This window comes from Nuphar pumila, chromosome 11 (genome assembly GCF_984573655.1).
Source record: "Nuphar pumila chromosome 11, dmNupPumi1.hap1.1, whole genome shotgun sequence".
NCBI lineage: Eukaryota > Viridiplantae > Streptophyta > Magnoliopsida > Nymphaeales > Nymphaeaceae > Nuphar > Nuphar pumila.
In genome coordinates, this window is record NC_143259.1 from 63,092,560 (window position 1) to 63,113,975 (window position 21,416).

The window sequence follows — 21,416 nt, forward strand, 5'->3', positions numbered from 1 at the left end:
GCTTTCGTACTCTTTGATTGCGGTGCCACCCATTCTTTTGTTTCTGTAAAATTTGCTGAACTCTTGTACGTACCTGTAAGTTCGTTAGATAATGCTCTCAACGTCTATAACCCGATTGGGAAGAGCACTATTTGTGCGACCTACGTGCCAGCTTTGGACGTAGTCTTGGCAGATCGACATCATTCAGCCTGCACTATCCTTCTAGATATGACCGAATTTGACGTCATCCTAGGCATGGATTGGCTGCACAAGTACCATGCCAAGATCTTTTGCCATGAAAGCAAAATTGTGTTATCTCCACCAGGGATGCCTAAGGTGGAATTCAAGTTCGTGAAGGCGGTCCGTGCAAGCAAGATGATTTCTTCGCTAAAGGCACAACATTACCTGAGAAGGGGATGCACTGCCTTTTTAGTCAGTGTCGTCCAGTCCGAACCGACACTAGTTTCGATTAGAGATCTGGAGGTGGTTCAGGATTTTCCAGACATCTTTTCAGAGGAGCTGCCAGGACTTCCCCCACCACGAGAGGTTGAATTCAACATCGAGTTGCTACCAGGTACTGCGTCAATTTCTAAAGCTCCATACCGTATGGCGCCAGCCGAGCTCGATGAACTCAAGAAGCAGCTACAGGAATTGATGGATCTAGGATTCATTCGCCCCAGTGTCTCGCCTTGGGGAGCTCCTGTTTTATTCGTTAAAAAGAAAGATGGATCATTGCGGTTGTGCATCGACTATCGAATGCTCAACCAGGCCACGATAAAGAATAAATATCCGTTACCGCGTATCGAAGATCTGTTCGATCAACTGCGGAATTCCAAGATTTTCTCAAAGATCGACCTTAGGTCAGGATACCATCAACTCAGAATTAAGGGAGATGACATCTCCAAGACGGCTTTTCGAACCAGGTATGGGCATTTCGAGTTTACTGTCATGCCTTTCGGACTCAACAACGCTCCTGCAGCCTTCATGGACCTCATGAACCGTGTGTTTAAACCCTTTTTAGACACCTTCGTCATCGTGTTCATTGATGACATCCTGGTGTACTCAGAGACCTGGGATCAACATCGCGAACACCTGATCATCATTTTGGAAACCTTGCGGAAGGAGCGTTTGTTTGCTAAATTCTCTAAAAGCGAGTTTTGGCTCAAGGAGGTTATGTTTTTGGGACTTGTTATATCCGAGAAAGGCGTATCCGTAGATCCTGCAAAGGTGGAGGCCGTACTAAGCTGGCAGCAACCGAGGAATGTTCGTGACATCAGAAGTTTCCTTGGATTAGCTGGATATTATCGAAGATTTATCCAAGACTTTTCCAAAATCTCTCTGCCTATGACAAAGCTGCTAAAGAAGGAGGCTAAGTTCGTGTGGGACGATTCGTGCGAAAACAGTTTTCAGTTGCTGAAGGAACGACTTACTACCGCTCCTATCTTAGCCTTGCCTTCGGGACAAGGCGGCTTCGTAATTTATACTGACGCTTCCGGGACAGGCTTGGGCTGCGTCCTAATGCAGAATGGTAAGGTAATCGCCTACGCATCGCGTCAACTTAATATTCATGAGAAGAATTATCCGACTCATGACTTGGAATTAGCGGCTGTGGTTTTCGCATTAAAGATTTGGCGACACTACTTGTACGGGGAACAATTCGAGGCTTTTACGGATCATAAGAGCCTCAAGTACTTGTTTTCACAGAAGGAGCTTAATATGAGGCAACGACGGTGGCTAGAATTTCTCAAGGATTACGATTTCACCCTTTCCTACCATTCAGGAAAGGCGAACGTGGTAGCTGATGCTCTCAGCCGTAAGGCTTCTAGCATTTCCGTCAACCTTTTATACGTTGGTTGGAAGTTGATTGAGGATTTGGTTTCCTGGAAACCGTTTGCAGTCTCATCAAATTCTATCAGTCTTTCTAATCTGATATCTCAACCTGAGCTGTTAGCCAAGATCCTTGCTGGGCAAAAGACTGATGCGCAGTACGAGAAGTTGAAGGCTCGTACACAACAGACCGATACTCCTTTCCGACTTAAGGACGATGGAAGCATTTGGCTCAAAAATCGTCTTTGGGTCCCAAATGATCCCGTTTTGAGAGACGAAATTCTCGTAGAGGCCCATAAATCCAAATATACGATTCACCCGGGAGGCACGAAAATGTTCAAAGACTTGCAGCGCAGATATTGCTGGAGCGGAATGAAGCGAGACGTGGCCGAATACATCTCTAAGTGTTTGACTTGCCAGCAGATTAAGATCGAGCATCAACGACCTGACGGAGTGATGCAGCAAATGGACATCCCACAATGGAAGTGGGAAGACATCACTATGGACTTTATCGTCGGTTTGCCAAGGACACGAAGAAAGAACGATGCGATTTGGGTGATCGTTGATCGACTCACCAAATCGGCTCATTTCCTTCCTATCCGTATTAGTCAGTCCTTAGACAGTTTGGCGGATCTCTACATTCGTGAGATTGTGAGGTTGCACGGTGTTCCGGTATCTATCATCTCCGATCGTGATCCGAGGTTTACCTCGAGGTTTTGGGGACAACTTCAAATCGCGTTGGGTACGAATTTAAAGTTTAGTACCGCATTTCACCCTCAGACTGACGGACAGTCTGAACGCACAATTCAGACTTTGGAGGACATGCTGCGTGCGTGCATGATGGACTGGAAGGGAGAATGGGATTCTCATACCAGTCTGGCCGAATTCGCGTACAACAACAGTTACCACGCTAGCATCGGGATGGCCCCTTACGAGGCCTTGTATGGAAAGCCCTGTCGTTCGCCCCTCTACTGGGACGAGGTTGGCGAGCGAAGGATGGAATCTCCTATAGTGCTACAACACTACACTCAGCAGGTGCAGATGATTCGAGAGCGACTCCGTACTGCACAGAGTCGGCAGAAAAGTTACGCAGATCGTCGTCGTCGAGAGCTCACCTTCTCGATAGGAGATATGGTTTTTGTTAAGGTATCTCCCACAAAGAGCGTTTTTCGTTTTGGGAAAAAGGGAAAGCTAAGCCCTAGATTTGTCGGACCGTTCGAGATCCTGGAACGGATTGGTGAAGCAGCTTATCGTGTGGCTTTACCTCCTCAGTACGCTCAGATCCATAACGTTTTTCACGTATCCATGCTTCGGAAATACGTTCACGACCCATCACACATCATCCATTATGATGATGTAGACATTCAGAAGGATTTGTCTTTTGAGGAAAGACCAGTCGAGATCATTGATCGTCGAGATCAAGTGCTTCGATCTAAGACAATATCTCTTGTAAAGGTCCGTTGGAAACACCATGGAATAGTGGAATGTACTTAGGAGCCTGACTCTGCTATCAGGGAGAAATACCCTGACTTGTACCTTGATCGTTAAGTTCAATTTAATTTCGAGGACGAAATTATTTTAAGGAGGGTTGGATGTAAAAACCAGTTTAAAAAAAAAAAAAAATTTTAAAAAAAATATCGGACGCGGGTCGGGTCCAGACCCGACCCGGATCCAATCCGTGCCAGCCCCTCGAAAACCCTTTTTCGAGGGGACTGGCAGCCCACGGCAGGGGGCCTCTCCGGCGACACAGGGGGCAGGCCCTGTGTGCGCCCCCTCCCTATTAAAAGACGAGAGGGGAGAGGGGAGGGCCTACGAGCCTCCCCCGACTCTCTCTCTCATCTCTCTCCCCTCTGCTCTCTCTTCCCCCGACTCCATCTCCCTCTCCCTTTGCCGACGCAGGCCAACCCCCCCCCCCCCCCCCCCCCCCCCCCCACTTCACGGCGCCACCCTCCTCGACAACCACCTCCCCGGCGTCCTCCCTTCTCTCCAGCAGCCGCAGGTGAGCCCCCTCCCTCACTGTCTCCTCTCCTGTTACGGCAGGCAGGGGCCAAAGGCCCCTGCGACTACCCCCCCCCTCCTTCTGTTCACCTTCCGGCAGGGGCCATTGGCCCCTGCCCCCTTTTTTTTCAGTCCCGCAGGGGCCAATGGCCCCTGCCCCCCCTTTTTTCTCCACGAACGACAGGGGCCATTGGCCCCTGCCGCCTCTTAGATAGCCGCAGGGGGCCTTTGGCCCCTGCGCTCTCTCCCTTCTCTTCTGGCAGGGGCCGATAGGCCCCTGCTTTTCTCTTTTGGTAGGGGCCGATGGCCCCTACTCTTCTCCTTAAAAGAGAAGCAGGAGCCACTTTGGCTCCTGCCTCCCTTCTTTTGGAAAAAAAAACCCAACAGGGGCCATTTTGGCCCCTGCCCCTTGTCTCTTTTTCTGGCGAGCAAGGGCTCGGCAGGGGCCTTTGGCCCCTGCACTCTCCCCCATCCTATTCATTTCATTGGTAGGGGCCATCGGCCCCTTTCTTTTAAAGAAAGGCTGGCTCCTGCCCCACCTTCTTTTAACACCCAGCAAGGGCCTCGAAGGCCCTTGCCCTCCTTTAGAAATCCGGCAGGGGCCGATGGCCCCTGTACCCATCTCCTTTAAACGACATGGGTCATTGGACCCTACCCCGTTCTCTTTCGCAACGGTAGGGGCCAATGACCCCTGCTTTGGATTGCGGAGAAACTGAGTTTTCTCCCTATCTATATTTATTTTATGCATGCTAAACTACATACTTTTGCAGTGTTACGCAACGGAGCCCGTTCGCGCCCCGCGAACTAAACCGACGATCACTTACGTTCGTAGACAGTTTCATTCTCGCAATACTACAAGGTAGGAGAAGTTGCACAAGGACTTAAATAATTAAATCAAGCTTAAATAATTGATAATCGAAAGGACTTAATGATATATTTATATACTTATATGTATATAAGTACACTTTTAAATCAAGGACGCGGTTTCGCGATCCTTGTCCTTTGCTTTCGCATTTCAGTTTGCCGTCGCGCTTTGCGCCCAGGCTTTTACTTTCGTATTTACTGCTTATTGTCTTTTAATTCAAGGACGCGGTTTCGCGGTCCTTGTCCTTTGCTTACGCACTTTCTGTTTCTGTTGCCGTCGCGCTTCGCGCCCAGGCTTTTGCTTTCATAGTTACTACTTACTGTCTTTTAATTCAAGGACGCGGTTTCGCGATCCTTGTCCCTTGCTTTCGCAGTTCCTGTTTGCCGTCGCGCTTCGCGCCCAGGAACTTCCTTTTCGCATTATTATCTTTTGTTTCTTTTCCTTGCCATAGACTCAGTGTATTCGAGAGGAATACCTATTCCTCTTTCCACCCGATATGTTTTGGGAAAACCCTTGATCTGGAGCAAGACCAAGTTGTTGGGTGATAGGTTCCTTTGTGAAACCCATTACCAAAACCAGTGTCGTGACTTACATAGCACCCAGACACTGCGTCATCGGATGTCAGATTCGAGAAAATCACATGCCTTATGTTGGCAAGATTGTGTGTTGTTTCAAAAGATTTGATATGTTAAAATAGTTAAAAAAAAACATTATATCTTTGCGAAACACACTCCCGAGGCTCCTATTAAGGACTTGTATCCCTTTTCTCGTAAGCGTACTCCTAAAACATGCAAGACATGTTAGTACTACGACGATTGGATGTGAGAGTCTTATGACCTCGATTAATGCTTAGTGCAGGTTGTTGAAAACACATATAAGAGTGGGATCGCCTTCATAGGCAAGATGCTCGTTTCGGTCTAATGGACCAGAGCATGAAGAATGAGGCAACGGCTAAGAAACCCCGTCGCGCTCAATTCAACCTTGCTTCGTCAAGAGAGAGGACGAAGGGTACCAACTCCGATGGACAGTCCATTTATGGCTTTCAAAAAAGGGCAAAAGACCCGTTTTTCCCCAGTCATCGGAGGTTAGGGGGAGGGATAGGGGCTACATAAGTTAGCCTAACACTTCTGCAGAAGTTGGATGCATCCCTATCAGGCCTTGGGGACTTACTCTCTCGACCATCGATCGTCTCCATAGGAATAGGATTCAGTCAGACAACCGAGGTATATTAAAATACTTAACATAATGAACACTCGGCTTGGACTCGACTGTTTCGACTCACGTGCCATGTATGTACCCGCATGGTCGGTTATCAAGTAATAACTAAATTGAGCATGCACACCATTTTCAGTTTGTTGTACTTAGCTTATTCCTCCAGTCTATCTGCTTAGTTCGCTCGTTACTTCCTACTGCATAAATTATCTATGCCTAATTTAGTTCTTTCTGTCTTTGTACTCTCCTGCTAGTTTTTCACAAAACTAACCCATCTCATGGGTACAGGTGACGATTAGGTGCATCAGGCGATGGCGCGACTGCGAGATGATTTAAGGATCCACTGTTTCTGCTCGTAGTGTTTCTCCTGGACATTTTTGGTTTTTGATACGGTTTTCCCTTGAGGAAACCCAAATTTTGTACAAACTTGATACTCTCTTCAAATAGAAGGAATGGTTTCCTAAGTATTATTGCTGATCGTCTATGGTAAATCTTTGTTTTCTCGCTAACGTGCCCAAGGTTGTCAAACCCGTTCTTTTTCTTTTAAAAGAAATCGTTTTCGCTGATTTAGAAATAAACTCTGTAAAGAAAAAGAATTTTCCAACTATTTCAAGGAATTTATAAGGTTCGAAATTTTGGGTCGTTACATGATGAAACCCTATAGGTTCATCATGCTTATCAACCTGAGACAAAAAGTTGAAGATCCATAGAAAAATTATTGTAGCCGACCCATCTGTCAATAGGGTGTCTGATTCTATTCGAACTCCTCAGGTTTCCAACAGGCATATAAGTGTCTGATCCAGTGTGAGGAGCAGGGGGAGTACCTTTTTCTCTTCGCACATACACATACCCTTTAAATTTTTCAATAGGATGCGATTGTGGGTTTGCCCCTTCTTCAGTGTATGAAGCTCCACCGACTTGATCCCCAGATTGAGGTAAGCATGCTTGGCCTGAGTCAATATTATTTTGGTCAGCCGAGTTTGTTTCTTGAGTACACTGAGGTGAGCAATCACCATAAGTATCTGCAAATAATTCTGCATTCATCCACGGATGATAAACTTCTTCTCTGGGAATCCTTTGACTAGTATTAAATGATACATCTTCAAGATTGTTCTCGTCAAACACAACATTCCTGGAAATCTTAATACGCTTAGTCATGGGGTCATAGCACCGATAGCCTTTATAATCATCAGCATATCCCACAAATCTACATTTGGATGCCTTTGGTTGGAATTTGTTCCTGAGAGAATCATTAATATGAACATAACAAATGCATCCAAACACCCGCAGAGCATTATAATCGGGTTGAATGCTGAAAAGAGAACAAAATGGTGAACTATTTTGCAAAACTATCATAGGCAGACAATTTATAATATAAACAGCTGAATGGAATGCTTCTGTCCACAAACTAATGGGAAGATTACTGTCGTGCATCATGCTCATGGCCGTTTCAACAATATGCCTGTGCTTTCTCTCAGCGACCCCATTTTGTTGTGGCGTATGTGGACAAGACACTCTACGCTTTATTCCATTACTTTGGAGAAAATCAGTAAAATCCTTCGATGTATACTCACCACCTCCATCACAATGAAAATGCAAAATATTGGTAGAGAAATGGTTTCGAACAAAGGCATGAAAGTTGCGAAATATGGAAAATGTTTCAGACTTATGCTTCATAAAGAATATCCAAGTATAACGAGAGTAGCTGCCAATAAAGATGAGATAATATCTGCTGCCAGAAGAAGAGCATACGGGCGCAGGACCCCAAACATCTGAATAAACAATTTTAAAGGATCTTGAAGCTCTTTTATTTATAGAATCAAAAGGAAGTACATGACTCTTACGCATTTGACAACTGGGACACTTTTTATTACTGACCTCAAGGGCTAAGCTTGATTTAGGAATTAATTTGCTTGATACAAGTTTCTCAAGAAAAGAATAACTGCAATGACCAAGACGACCATGCCAAATACTTGGCTTATTACATTTGGAAAGACTAAAAACAGACTCAGGACCTGACTTAGATAACTCAGACTGAAAAGACTTAGACTTCAATAAGGGCTTCAAGACGGGACTTGTACGCGCAAGTGGATCTTCCTTGAAGATGTACATATTTCCTTTTCGCTCCCCTTCAGCGAATGTCTCCCTCGTTTGAAGATCCTTGACATACACAGAAGAGGGAGTGAATTCAACATAAGAATGTGTATCATCAACAAGTTTAGACACAGAGATGATGTTCTTTTTTATGTTAGGAGCATGAACAACATTTGACAAATTGAGAGATGATTTTGACAAAGGAATGATTGCATTACCAATGTGAGAAATGTGATGGTGAGATCCATCTCCAGTAACAATACTATTTTTACCAAAGTAAGAAACCGAGTTCGAGAGCTTACCAGCATCGCCTGTAACATGGGTCTCTGCTCCTGAATCAACATACCATGATCCTTGATCATTCTGTTTCAAGTGTAACCCAGACAGTGCGGCCAACAAAAGTTGTTTCACCTCCCCATCAAACTTGGTAACATTATCTTCCTTCTTGCTCTCAGTGTTTTGCAATTTGCCTTTATTTTGAGGATTAAACCAGCAATTTGCCTTGATATGTCCCTTTTTATTGCACAGGTAACATGTCGGGACAACTCTTTGAGTTTGGTTCTTCGCATTAGAGTTGAACGACATATTGGGTGTGGGAAGCAAACCAGGACCTGCAAATCTGCCATGACCTCTTCCTCCTCTGAAGCCATTTCCTCCACGTCCACGACCAAAGGAGAACCCAGTGGCTAAGACATCTTGGGAGTCAGATTGAGCACTAGAATCTTCAGCGATGCCTTTCAATGACATTTCATATTGTAGAAGTTTTGCTCGGAGGTCTTCAAATGTGGGAAGCACGGGCAAGCACAATAATGATGTCACCATTACATGATAATCTGGGCCTAAACCATTCAATGTCTGTTGCACTTTATCCTTGTCCGACACTTCACATCCAATAATGGCTAATTGATCTGTAATGGTCTTCATCTTATTCAAGTAATCCATGATAGATAGACCACCTTTTTTAAGAAGCTGGAATTCTCGCTTGAGGAATAAAACTCTTGCCTCAGATATCTGAGAGTATGTCTGTGTCAACTTGTTCCACAATTCCATCGCTGTGTAGTCGTCGGTGATAACAACTAGTACTTCTTGAGACAAGGTAGAGGTGATGTAGGCAATTAATGCGTGATCTTTTCTCATCCAAGAGACATAATCCGGGTTGCGAACACGGTGAGTAGGTACAACCTCCTGAGCGTTGGTTTCCTCCTTTGCAATGAATTCTGGTGGGACTGAAATTGATCCATCTAGATGACCAAAGCGTTCTTGGCTCCTGATAAAAGGAACTATTTGTGTAACGCCCCAAAATCGTGGACTTGAAACCTTTTATGAAAAGGTTGAAAGCTTTGAAATCAATCATTTTTCAGAGTTTAAAACAGGAGTTCAGCGGAAGATCAGGTTCAAAACAACAAGTCCCTAGACCTTGGGCACATTACAATCAAAAAGCAGATTCCCCCTTACAAACCGATTTGCAGTTTAAATATATATTTTATTGAAATGAAAAGAAGAACCACATTTTTGGTAATACAGTTTGAGAAATGCAGAGTTATAATCAAAAGAGATGCTTTCAAAGAAACCTTATACCGCATCTATCAAAAGTATCCCCAGGAGCGCAATGTCAGGAAAGGGCATTGCCTTGAATGCATCGCGTCATCATGCCATCGCAAACTGTCTCAACCTGTTCACCACCTGCCCATGAAAATGGGTCAGTCACACAACAGACTAGTAGGGGTGCAAAGGACAAGAAAGAGTAGAAGCTGCAATAAGTAAGATAAACGCTAGCTCAAGCAGAAACAAGCAAGACTAGCAAATCTAACCAAATGTGCTGTGGAGTAAGCAAAACTCTAGTAAAACAGATAGCTACGTAAAAGAGCAGGAAGGATCAGAGTGCTGAACAGACAACTATAGCAATCTCACAAATATAATGGGTGAAGAGTAACTAACTCTATCCACCACCAAGCAAAAGCAATTGCAAAAGACGGGTATTCATAACAACATTCGAAATAAATACAAGTACCATTATATGGTTCAGCCTATCGGTCAGCAGCTACATTAATCGTGAGGCACAAGCTATTGCATCACAAGCAATTTGTAAGCTACACAAGATAAGCAATCAACTAGTATGAGAAGCTAGTTATCACCAAGCACAGAACTGCGTAAGCAGTTTAACCAACAAGGGTAACACCTCGACAGGCGTACCTAGCTTAACGAGTAGCATACCTAACTACCGAGCTAACAAACAAGCAATCAATGCACGTCACAATATGCATATCTCAAGATCATGTGCATAAGTTATATCTTGTCTCATTACTGAGCAGGCCGTTGTGGGTACGCACAAGGCAAAACGTATAAACAACCGAGATCGATTCGGGGCTCCATTATGCTATGTATTTTATTATACCCCGAATGACTGACTGAGTCCGCTTCCTAAGGGGACGGTCTGTGACCAAGAGAGTAAATCCCCAAAGGCAAACAAAGGCCCAATGGATGCGCATCCGTACTTCTGCAGAAGTGGCCCGAAGGATTTCCCCTAACCTCCGATGACTGGGGAAGGTCGGATCTTTGCCCGAGATTGCCATATATGACTGTCCATCGGAGTTTTGTACCATCCATCCTCTCTCTTGATAAACCGTCCCGAATGAGCACGACGGAGGGTTTCTTAACCGCCGTCCCATTCTCATGCTCTGGTCTTTCAACCCAATCGAGCATCTTGCCTGTGAAGGTGCATGATTATTATTTAGGTGAGTTATACGCACCATTGCGCGTTTGAGGCAAGCACACAATTCACATCTTACTCACCGCAGTACGCATCGTAACTATTCACATATACAATCACGATAAAAAGGGGGGTCAATCCTCAGTGAGGGTAGAAACATCACTCTTGTGATCTCAAACACATGCCATTGCATGTTCGAGGCAGACATAGACCTCTCATCTTACTCATCGTAGTACGCAACGTACCTGTTCAAAAGTACAACCACGATGAGAGGGGTATGGATCTCTCGCAGGAAATCCCCATGCTTCTACTTTATAGAAGCCCGCAGTGAACTCATTCAGTTCCAACTGATCGTGCTCGGATCCTATAGACAATCGCGAGCAATCTGCCTATTAGGCGAAAATCAATATAATAGGATTAGCTTAATATGTCAATACACGCTTAGAGGTTACTATAGACCTCTCGATCTGCTCTCGTAGTCCAAACATATCGTACGTGACTAAGGGTACAACTACTAGAGGAGGAATATGGATCCCTCGTAAAAGATCCAACAATACCTTCACGAAGGAAGGCGCTACAATCATGGTTGAACCAGAAAGCCTAGAAACTAGGTCTCGTATCAGAGGTAAGGTAACTGCGATCTAGCGATGGCGCAAGTACATCGCTAGGATCCCTGCCCTACTCGTGCACAGGATCCTACACAAGATTATCTGTGTCATATCGAAGAGGCAAACTAAGGTTGTAACACATCTATCCCAAACACATCAATTTGGGAGGTCCGACCGCTACCTCTATTTTACAAGATATACATCTTGAAAATAGGTTTGCACCTAAGACGATGTCTTTTGGGAACTGAAGTGCATAAGTGCGTGTCGTGGCTTGTAAGCCAAGTGAAACGATATACACTATACATTCGAAGTTGCACTCAGGGAGTGTAAGCTGACAAGAGGCAAACTCATGCACATACTAATACAAAGGCAAAACGAGGGACAAGACTCGGTGGGCGAAGCCGCACTGCGAGGGTAGAACGCTAAAGCTCCACACGAGGTATGAGATCATACCTCGATCATCGTAACGCACAAGCAGGCAAACACGTAAGCAACTCGTGAGGTAAGAGATCCTATACTGACCACGCGAGTGTAAAGGACAACTCACGAGGCATGGGGTTGCACCTCGATAGATCAATAAGCGCAAGTAGGAAAAGGAGCATGCGACAAAGATAGGATACATGCACGAACAAGGCATATGCACGAAGCGCAACAACAAGGTAAAGACGAATACATACAAAAGGTAAGTGCAAGAGCAAGCACGACAGCACAGGAAAGTAAAATACGAAAAGTAAAGTAGAAGCAAAGCCATGGCGCATAAAGCGCAGGGCAACAAGTAAATACAAGAAGTAAAGTGCAAGAACGTAAAGAAGGACCAGGCATCCTGGAGAACAAGGCAAACATAAGCAAGTAAATGCCAAGGCGCAAAGCGCGGGGCAGCAGAAAAGTAAAGTGCGAGAAAGTAGGGAGGACAAGGATCGCGAAACCGCGTCCTTGAGTTAAAAGACATGGAATGTAAAGACAAGAATGAAAAGCCTAGGCACATATAGCGCGGCGGTGACAGAAAGGAAAGTGCAAGAAAGTAAAGAGGACAAGGATCGCGAAACCGCGTCCTTGAAGGTAAAGACATACGTATATATATTATACGTATACATATATCATTCTCTTTTAGTTATCTTTCTTATTTTAACATTTATCAGTTCATTGTCCTTTCACGCAAGAATCCCCTACCGTAAGGGGTTGCGGGTCCTCGTACGCATGCAGCGTAGGCAAACAAGAGCTCGAGCCACAGAGGGCGAGCTGGATCCACCGTTCAACCTGGAGATCTCAAAACATTAGCATATGCCGAAGGTAAACAAGAAGCAACAAGGTATTCAGGCCTCTTGCCTGCAGGAGGCAGATGCAGGAACTCTGCATCCTGCAGACAAGGGTGCCAGAGGCAGGGGCCTCAGCCCCTGCTTGGCAACAGTAGCAGGGAGCAGGAGCTCCCTGTCTGCTAGCACAAGGAAAGGCAGGGGAGGGAGCAGGGGCTCCCTGCCGCACCTGCAAGAACAAGGCAGGGGGAAAACACCCCCTGACAGAGCATGAGACAGGGGCGCAGCCCCCTGCCGGCAGCAAGAACAAGGCAAGGGGGCAAGGCCCCTTGCCGGAGAACAAACACTGAGATACTGCCTCCCCCTTGCTCGAAAACAGGAAAGCAGGGGGGGCTTCGCCCCCCGCTGGCACAACGCAGGAGGCAGGGGGGCCTCGCCCCAAGCCGGGAACAACAGAGGGTGCAGGGGGCTCCACCCCCTGCAGGAGAAACAACAGAAGGCACAGGGGCCTAGCCCCCTGCCGACAAACAAAAGAAGGCAGGGGGGCGAAGCCCCCTGTCGAGAAGCAACAGAAGAGCAGTGGGGCGAAGCCCCCTGCCGACAAACAAAAGCAAAGACAGGGGGCCTCGCCACCTGCCGGCACAATGCAAGAGGCAGGGGGACAGAGCCCCCTGCCGAGGATCAACAGAAAGGTGCAGGGGGGGGGGGCTCCGCCCCCCTGCAGAGGAAACAAACAGAAAGCAGGCCCCCCCCTGCCGGCAAACAAAAGACAGGGGGCAAAGCCCCCTGCCGAGAGGCACCAAAAGAGCAGGGGGACTCAGTCCCCCTACCGACCCACTGCAAAAAGGCAGGGGGGTAACCCCCCTGCCGACAAGAGGCGACAGGGGGCTCAGCCCCCCTGTCGACCAAGAGCAAAAGAAAAGGGTGGCAGGGGGCGGAACCCCCTGCCAAGAAGAGCCAACGACAGGGGGCTCAGCCCCCTGTCGACCAAGAAGAAAGGGAGGCAGTGGGGGTTAGCCCCCTGCCAACAAGTGGTGATGACAGGGGGCTTAGCCCCCCTGTCGATCCACCCTGCACACAGACGAAAAGAAGCAACGAAAAGGGGAGGGTTTTATACCTCAGAAGACCGCAACAATGGGAGGAGTCGCCGGTGTGCGATGCCGGAACGTGAGCATAGACGGGAGCAGAAAGAGGAGATCGGGGGAGGGTCGGCTGACGAACGTCGATCGTTGTCAGGGGGCAGGTCGTCGGAGCTCAAAGGTGAGAGGCGGAGAGTGGCGATAATCGCCGGCGCTCGGCGACTGTAGGGAGGAACACAGGTGCCCGGAGGCCACTGGGTCGCCGAAACTCAGAGGGGAGGCGAAGAGGTGGCCGCAGGGAGGATCGCCGGTCGTCGGCGGCGAGGATACCGACTGTCGAAGGTCGGCGGCTGAAGGGGAGACAACAAGGGGGAGGCGACGATTGGCAGCTGCTCGGGCCGTTGGTGGCCCCAGGGGAAGCGGCGGAAGCGAAGAGGTGGTGGCGGCCGGTCGGAATCGCTCGCCGGCGTCTCCGATCGCCGGCGGGAGCGTGATGGGGGCGGTGCAGATGAGAGAGATGGGGCGAGGGGTTTTGCCCCTCGCCCGAGACGCCTGTGACTTTTAAAGTCACAGGCTTCTCGAACGATCGAGAAGCCGGGTCCGAGTTCGGGCTTGGGTCCAGCTCAGATCCGGGTCCGAAACGGCGGACCGACCGTGACACGTGTCCGACACGTGCAGAGCATGTGTCTGACACGTGTCCGACACGGATTTTTTTTCATGTTCTTTACAATTTGCCTCTTCCAAGTCAGGAAATTGGAGTTATTTAATTTTTCAGAAACAAGTTGACTAAGGAAGTTTGATGACAAACCAGACTGGGATGGAAAAGAATCCATGGTAACGAGACACGAGAATATAAAATGGAAAGCACTCTAAGAAAGGGCAATCAAATGATTACTTAAAACTCAAGATAATGTAACTGTTCCGAATCAGTCCAGAAGAGAACTCACTATAACAGAACTCGGATCTTTTTTTTTTTTTCAGATCACGAGAATACTCAAATTATCAACTCAATATTTATGAATCAAGCCAAAGCACAACTAATCAACGTTGTGCATATTCAAGATATCAGATCACGTGAACAAGAGCCAGATCACGTTGATTAACTGAGTTTTCAGATTAATCAACAATGAATATTCAGATAAAGGAATGGGAAAACAAATCCAACAGAAAGAGAAGAAAGGAAAGTACGAGCAACGATTCAAGAGATATTGATTAATCATATTTGCAGATTAATCAGCAATAAAGAAATGAGAACAATTTTTAGAGAAGGAAGAAAGAAGAAATCGTGTTTTCAGATGAAGGAAAAAAGAGGAAATCACGAGTTTCAAGATAGGGTTTCAAATGAAAAACACGACAGTGCTTTAAAAAAAATTGGAAGAGAAGAAGAGAGGGTTTGAGATGAAAAACACGACAGTGCTTTCAAAAGAACTGGAAGAGAAGAAGGAAAGTTTGGGAAGAAGGAAAGTTTGGGAAGAAGGAAAGTTTCCTGGCTGAAATTAGATGATCTCTAAGGTCATACCTTTTTGGAATCAACACCGAGCCCTAGGTCCAACCATGCTTTGATACCATGTTAGATTCCTCCTGGGCTGATCTGCAAAAGAGGGAAAGGTGAGAAGAAAAAAGGGAGAAAGAAGATGAGACGCTGAGTCGATATTACTGCACAGGCTGACGATATTCTTTTTCAATGTGATATCGTGGCCTGGTTTAATCTATTTAAGCATTAGGTATTAGGTTATAATTTAACAAGTTACAAATTACATGCGTGCCCCAGTAAACACGTCAATAGGATTTCCCAGTTTGGGTCTGGGTCAGACCCAAACTGGGTCCAGCATACGACACTTAATACTGACACTTAATAAGCCCCTCTTTCTAACTATACCAAAACTGGACATCAAAAACCGTCTGACCTTTTTACCGGTACAACAGAATTTGAACATGTACAAGAACACCCCTTATAAATAATGTAATATACAAGAAGGGTTGCACGGATACTTAGTGATACAAAGTTGCACATTTCTCAACACCCCCTTAAACTTGGGATGATCCAAGAGGAATCATCTCAAATTTGGAGAGAAATGTCTTGAAATGAGAAGGTGCAAGACATTTAGTAAACACATCAGCAATTTTCTTTTCAGAGCACACATGCTCAAGTGAAAGTCTCATTTTCATATGCCCTCCTTATGAAGTGGCAATCTATCTATATATGCTTCATCCATTCATGGAATTCAGAATTCTTTGCTATATGAATGACACTCATATTATCATAATACAAGGATGTATTTCTCTGCGCAAGAACTTCAAATTCTTTAAATAGCCATTTGATCTAGATTATCTCTACTATGACTTGAGCCATAGCTTTATATTCTGCCTCTGCAGTAAACAATGCAACTCTCTGTTGCTTTTGTTCTTCCATGAAATCAAAGAGCTCCAAACAAAGAAGCAAAATCCAGTGGTACAATCTATCACATGTTGATCTTCCAAAGTTAGCATTACAATAGGCTCTAGGATATGTGGAAGATGATGAGAAAAACATGCCAAAATGCATAGTGTCCCTCACATATCGAATAATCCTCAGAACAACATGATGAACTGTCCTAGGAGAGCTCATGAACTGGCTCATTGCATGCGCTGCATAAGCCATGCATGGTCTAGAGATGGTCAAGTATATCAAGCTCCCTGGATCATCCAACTCAACTCCATCGGTGGACCTTAGCTTCGAATCATATTTTTGTAATTAGAATCTATACCATACAACTTCAGATATAAAGAGCTACCTTTGAGAACTCTTGAAGGCATGCAATTAATCTGATACATAGTCACAAATATAGGCGATATTTTGAAAATATAACAATAATATATTTGTAAATTAATATTTTGTAAATATCAAAAATTTATATATGTCACAATATTATCACTAATATCACAATATTATGCGTTACCTTTTGATTTGTACGTCTTTTTTGTATCTTAACTATGTTTTTCTTCTGGCTTTTGTATTTTTTACTTATTTCTTTCATTATATGTGTATTTTATTATCTAAACATGTTATTTTTTTTAATTTCTACTATTTTTATATTTTTAAATTTTTTTAAGCATTGAGTTTTTCTCGAGATTTATCAACTAAACCTATATTATCACGAGAAATTGCCTTGTTGAGATATAGCCAAGATATATTGCCATACTAGCAGCATCAACCCAATACACCTTAGGAACATAACTGGAAAACAAACGAGCTCCAAAAGTCTCCAGAACGTGTCTATTATTTCTTAGCGACATATAGCCAAGATATATTGCCATACTAGCAGCATCAACCCAATACACCTTAAGTTCATAACTGGAAAACAAACGAGCTCCAAAAGTCTCCAAAATGTGTATTCTTTCTCAGGGACACCACTCTGTGCAGGTATATATGAACAAGATCTTTCATATAGAATTCTTTTATCTTGTAGAAAGCTTTGAAACACATTGTTATGTGCTCTCCCCCTTAACCTTAATGCAGAACTTTAATTTTATTAGAGAATTGAGTCTCAATCATAACTCAAAATTTCTTGAAGATTTCAAAATGTTCATTTCTATTTTTTATAAAGAATATCCAAGTAAATTTTATACAATAATCAATAAAAGTGACATAATATGTAGATCCCCCTTTAGATGCAACAAGTGACGAACCCACACATCCAAATATACAAGATAAAAGGCTCTCTCTGACTCAACTAATCTAGACTTAGAAGGTAAAGCATGACTCTTGGCAAGTCTACAACTCTCACCTTCCTTTATATGATCAAACACAAACACTTAGGCTTCTCTAAAGCTATCAATAGACATAAAATTGTAACGACCACAACTTATCCTCTTAAAAATAATGATTTTTTTTAAGAACAATTGCGGAAACAAAACCCAATGTACATAAAACCTCTACACAATTAGACTCTGATTCGTGGTCGAATCTGATTCTCATATGAATATGTACACAGTTTATGATGCATAAACCTGTGCACAGTGAAACATGATTCATGGGTGAATCTGATTCACTCGTGAATCTGAACACAACATAAAACATGTACAAATCGTGTGAGCAGGCCTATGCACAGTACATGTACAGGTCTGATCCACGTATCAGTCTGTGTACAACAAAACCACACAAATCTAAAAAAAGAAAGGACTCGACAAATCTGAAGTTAAACACATGCATAAACATGAAATCAGCAGATTTGAAACTATAAATATGCATGAGCATGGAAATCGGCCAAACTAATATATATATATATATATATATATATATTCAGATCATGGAAGAATCGACATATCACAATTACATATGCATGTTCATTAACTCCTTAAATAGGTAACCATGTATATATATATATATATTTCTAATAAAATTGGAAATAAACATATATATATGTATATCTTTAAATCTAGATTTCCCTTCCTCCCCTCTAAACCTATGTTCAAATCGGTTTATACGATCCCCTTTCCCATGCAGATTGAGAGAGAAACCCGTACCTTAGTTCGGATGTGTAGAGAGATGGAAAAATCGTCGGATGTTTGATGAGAAGAATGGATTCTTCCTTCCTCTTCTTCTTCCTAATCTAACTGTCTGTATAGTGGTTCTCCTATTGGATGACGTTAACGGACACAAACCGCGATGCAGCTCAAAACACTACCTCCTTCTTCGGCATGATCAAATGCTTCTTCCTGGAGTAAATATGGTTCTAATACCAGATGCAAACTCAAGAATGCATGGTGAAGCCATGAAAGAAGCAGGAGCAAATGAGAAGGAAGAGTACATCATTCATTGAGAAAGAAACTGTCACGAAATCCGAGACACAAGAAATACTTAAAAAAACAATAATTTCATCAAACATAATGAAATCCAAATGCATTTGGCTAGATCAAACCATACATAGCCATGAAGAAAAATAAGGCATAAAAAAAGTCATTTTAGTATTGACCAAAAAACCTAATCTAACTTAAAGTATGCATTAGGTATACTTAAACCTAAATTCTAAAAAGTACACATAGAAAATACCTAACAACTAAATACACAAAAAATATACTTTGGTATACTTTGAATCAAGGTTGTAAGTATCGTATCGTAACCGGTATCGGTCAGTCCCAAAATAAGATACGTATTGTATCATAAAAAAAATCGTAAATTTTGATTTTTCTTTTAAATTCTAAAAAATCAGAAAAAATAGCAAAAATTCTAAAAAATCAGAACACACAAAACAATGATGAAATGCACAAAATGCAACCATAAAATCACACATTACATATCAAAACAATTCTGTGCTATGAATGACATGCATAAGACATCGAACATTAAATAATCAACATAATATGCTATAAATGGCAATCTCACTAGAAAAATGAAAACTATGAAATGATATGCATATTAAATAACGAATCTAAGCTAATAAGTCACAAGATTAATAATAATGTGTGTTTACATAAACAAAAACACTTTCTTAATGCTTAAAAAGTTTACATAACAATTTTTTTTAAAATTTCAAACAAGAATGAATTAGATAACGTCAATCATTGAGTATCATCGACATCATCTTCTTTTTTCTTGGAAAAAAATCTCTCTAGATCATTCTTAAGCTCTTTAGGGATGAATATGAACTAGCCCCAAGGGGCCTTATATGTTTTCAAAAAAAAGTTGAAATAAGTGCATTTAAACTGCATTTATAGCATATCTTAAGATACGCCCCTTATTGTGGTGTATCGTAAGATACAAGGGAGTATCGTATGATACATACCCGTATCGAGATACAGGTGTGTATCATATCAGAATACTCCATAGTAATGATATGTATCGTACCATATCGTACGATACGTACAACATTACTTTGAATACATGAAAAAGAGAAATGCAAGAGAAGTAGAAATACAAGAAAACTACTTCAGTACACCTTAATATACTTAGATATATACAAACTATACAAACAATATATGTATCTTAACAAAAATTGTTACAAATTTATATAGGAGTCGACCCCTCTTTCTAATTATAATAACCAAATTGGGCATCAAAGGCCATCTAACCTTTTGCTTGTTACAACAGAATTTTAACATGCACAAGAATGCCCCTTATAAATAGTGTAATATACAAGAAGGGTAACACAACTACTTGGTGATACAAAGTTGCACATTTCTCAACATCATGGATACTATGCATTATGCCTTGTTCTTCTTTGCTTCTTTAGCATTGGACTTCAGAGCATATTGTAATCATGACTTTGGGTGGGGGTACAGATTTTTGTATATTCTTATGAGACTCTTCGATATCATAAAAGAGTAAGAAGTAGCAAAGAGTTGCTTTGTCGACTGCTAAATCATACTATAGGGCTGAGGCACAAGTCATTGCTAAAATTATTTGGCTAAAATGGTTATTAGAAGATATGGAGGTAAAAGTCAGTAAAGTCATTGCCTTGCATTGTGATAACCACGTGCTATTCACATAGCTAAAATTCTTGAGTTTCAGGTGAGAACAAAGCACATAGAAATAAATTGTTACTTCACCCATAGAGCATATTTGGAGGGTGTCATTTCCTTGTCATACATTGGTTCAGCCCAACAAGTTGCTGATTGCTTCACTAGGAGTTTGCACTTTAAAGCATTTCAGGCATTCCTGTTCACATTCGAGTGATTGTAATCATATCATCTCAAGTTTGAGGGGGAGTGTTAGTGAGACTTGTGTAATATCATGTTGTGTGTTTATTGTATGCATAATAGATATTCTGTTATTCTTTATTGTTGAAGGGCAGTTTAGTCATTGTTCACCCATATAATTGTCAAGGTCTATCGATGTAAGTGGTATCTCTGTCCAGAAAAAATTGTAACCTAAAGGATGTCCCTTCTATGCTGCGTATTGGACTCATTTTGTATTCTAATGAAGCTTCTAGTCTATTCCTCTTCTCCTTATGCCATCTTCTATGCATACACCATGAATCTCTGAGTTTGTAGAAAACTCGTGGCCCATGTATAAGGAAAGATCATTTATCAAAAACACCTTGACAAAGGAAACATTTGTTGCTTTTATTTATTAGCTGTTCTCTTGTTTTTTCATTTTACATACTTTTCTCTGTTTTTTGAGTTCCCAATGACATAGTTCTGATGCCATTTCTGTTTGCAGAATAGTGATGATTTGGGTCTTGCATACGCCTTGGCAGCTATTTGTGATCTCTTGTCAAATATTGGTACTTCAACCACGTGCAGGATATTGGATTCCTCTTACTCTTCAGGCATCCATGCTAGTTTAGATACTTCCTTGTCGACCCAGCAACATCTGCTTATACTTTTAAAACAGTCCCTGGAAAGGGCAGTGAGTTTAAAGAATGCACGCTTGGTTGCTTTCAGTCGTCTTGCTCTGGCTAAATTTGATCTTAAGGTAATTTTGTTGTACATGTTTCAATTGATCAACTACGTGCTGCACCTCTGTATCCCTGACCATTTGTTTTGCTTGCTTCATTTTTCAAACTGTCATGTAGGTTATATTTCGTTCTCATGAATGACAAGTTCATATGATTATTTATTGTTTTACGTATTTCTTTGTGTTGACAATGTTGTGCAATGAAATATTTTCACTTGTCAAAAAATTTCTTTTAGCTGGTACTTGTACGTTTACTCATGTTAGAAAAATATAAAAATATACGCTGTTGACAATGTTAAGCTATTGCACATATCAGGAATTCATGTTTTCCTGTACCTTTGTGGCTAACAATTTCGTGAAGCTCTGAGGTGATAATTTATATAGACAATCTGAAATAGATGATGAAGTGACAT

General features: G+C 42.8%; 1 protein-coding gene across 2 annotated transcripts in view; it reads left to right on the forward strand.

Annotated features, from left to right (window-relative positions):
* The window catches only part of LOC149822399 (anaphase-promoting complex subunit), a 173,641-nt gene that overhangs the window by 51,016 nt on the left and 101,209 nt on the right, over positions 1 to 21,416 (forward strand). For both annotated transcript variants that reach the window (XM_089981389.1, XM_089981390.1), the window contains one exon: positions 20,767 to 21,021. In XM_089981389.1, the coding sequence (XP_089837515.1) occupies positions 20,767 to 21,021 (255 nt within the window). The remainder of the gene's footprint in view (positions 1 to 20,766; positions 21,022 to 21,416) is intronic.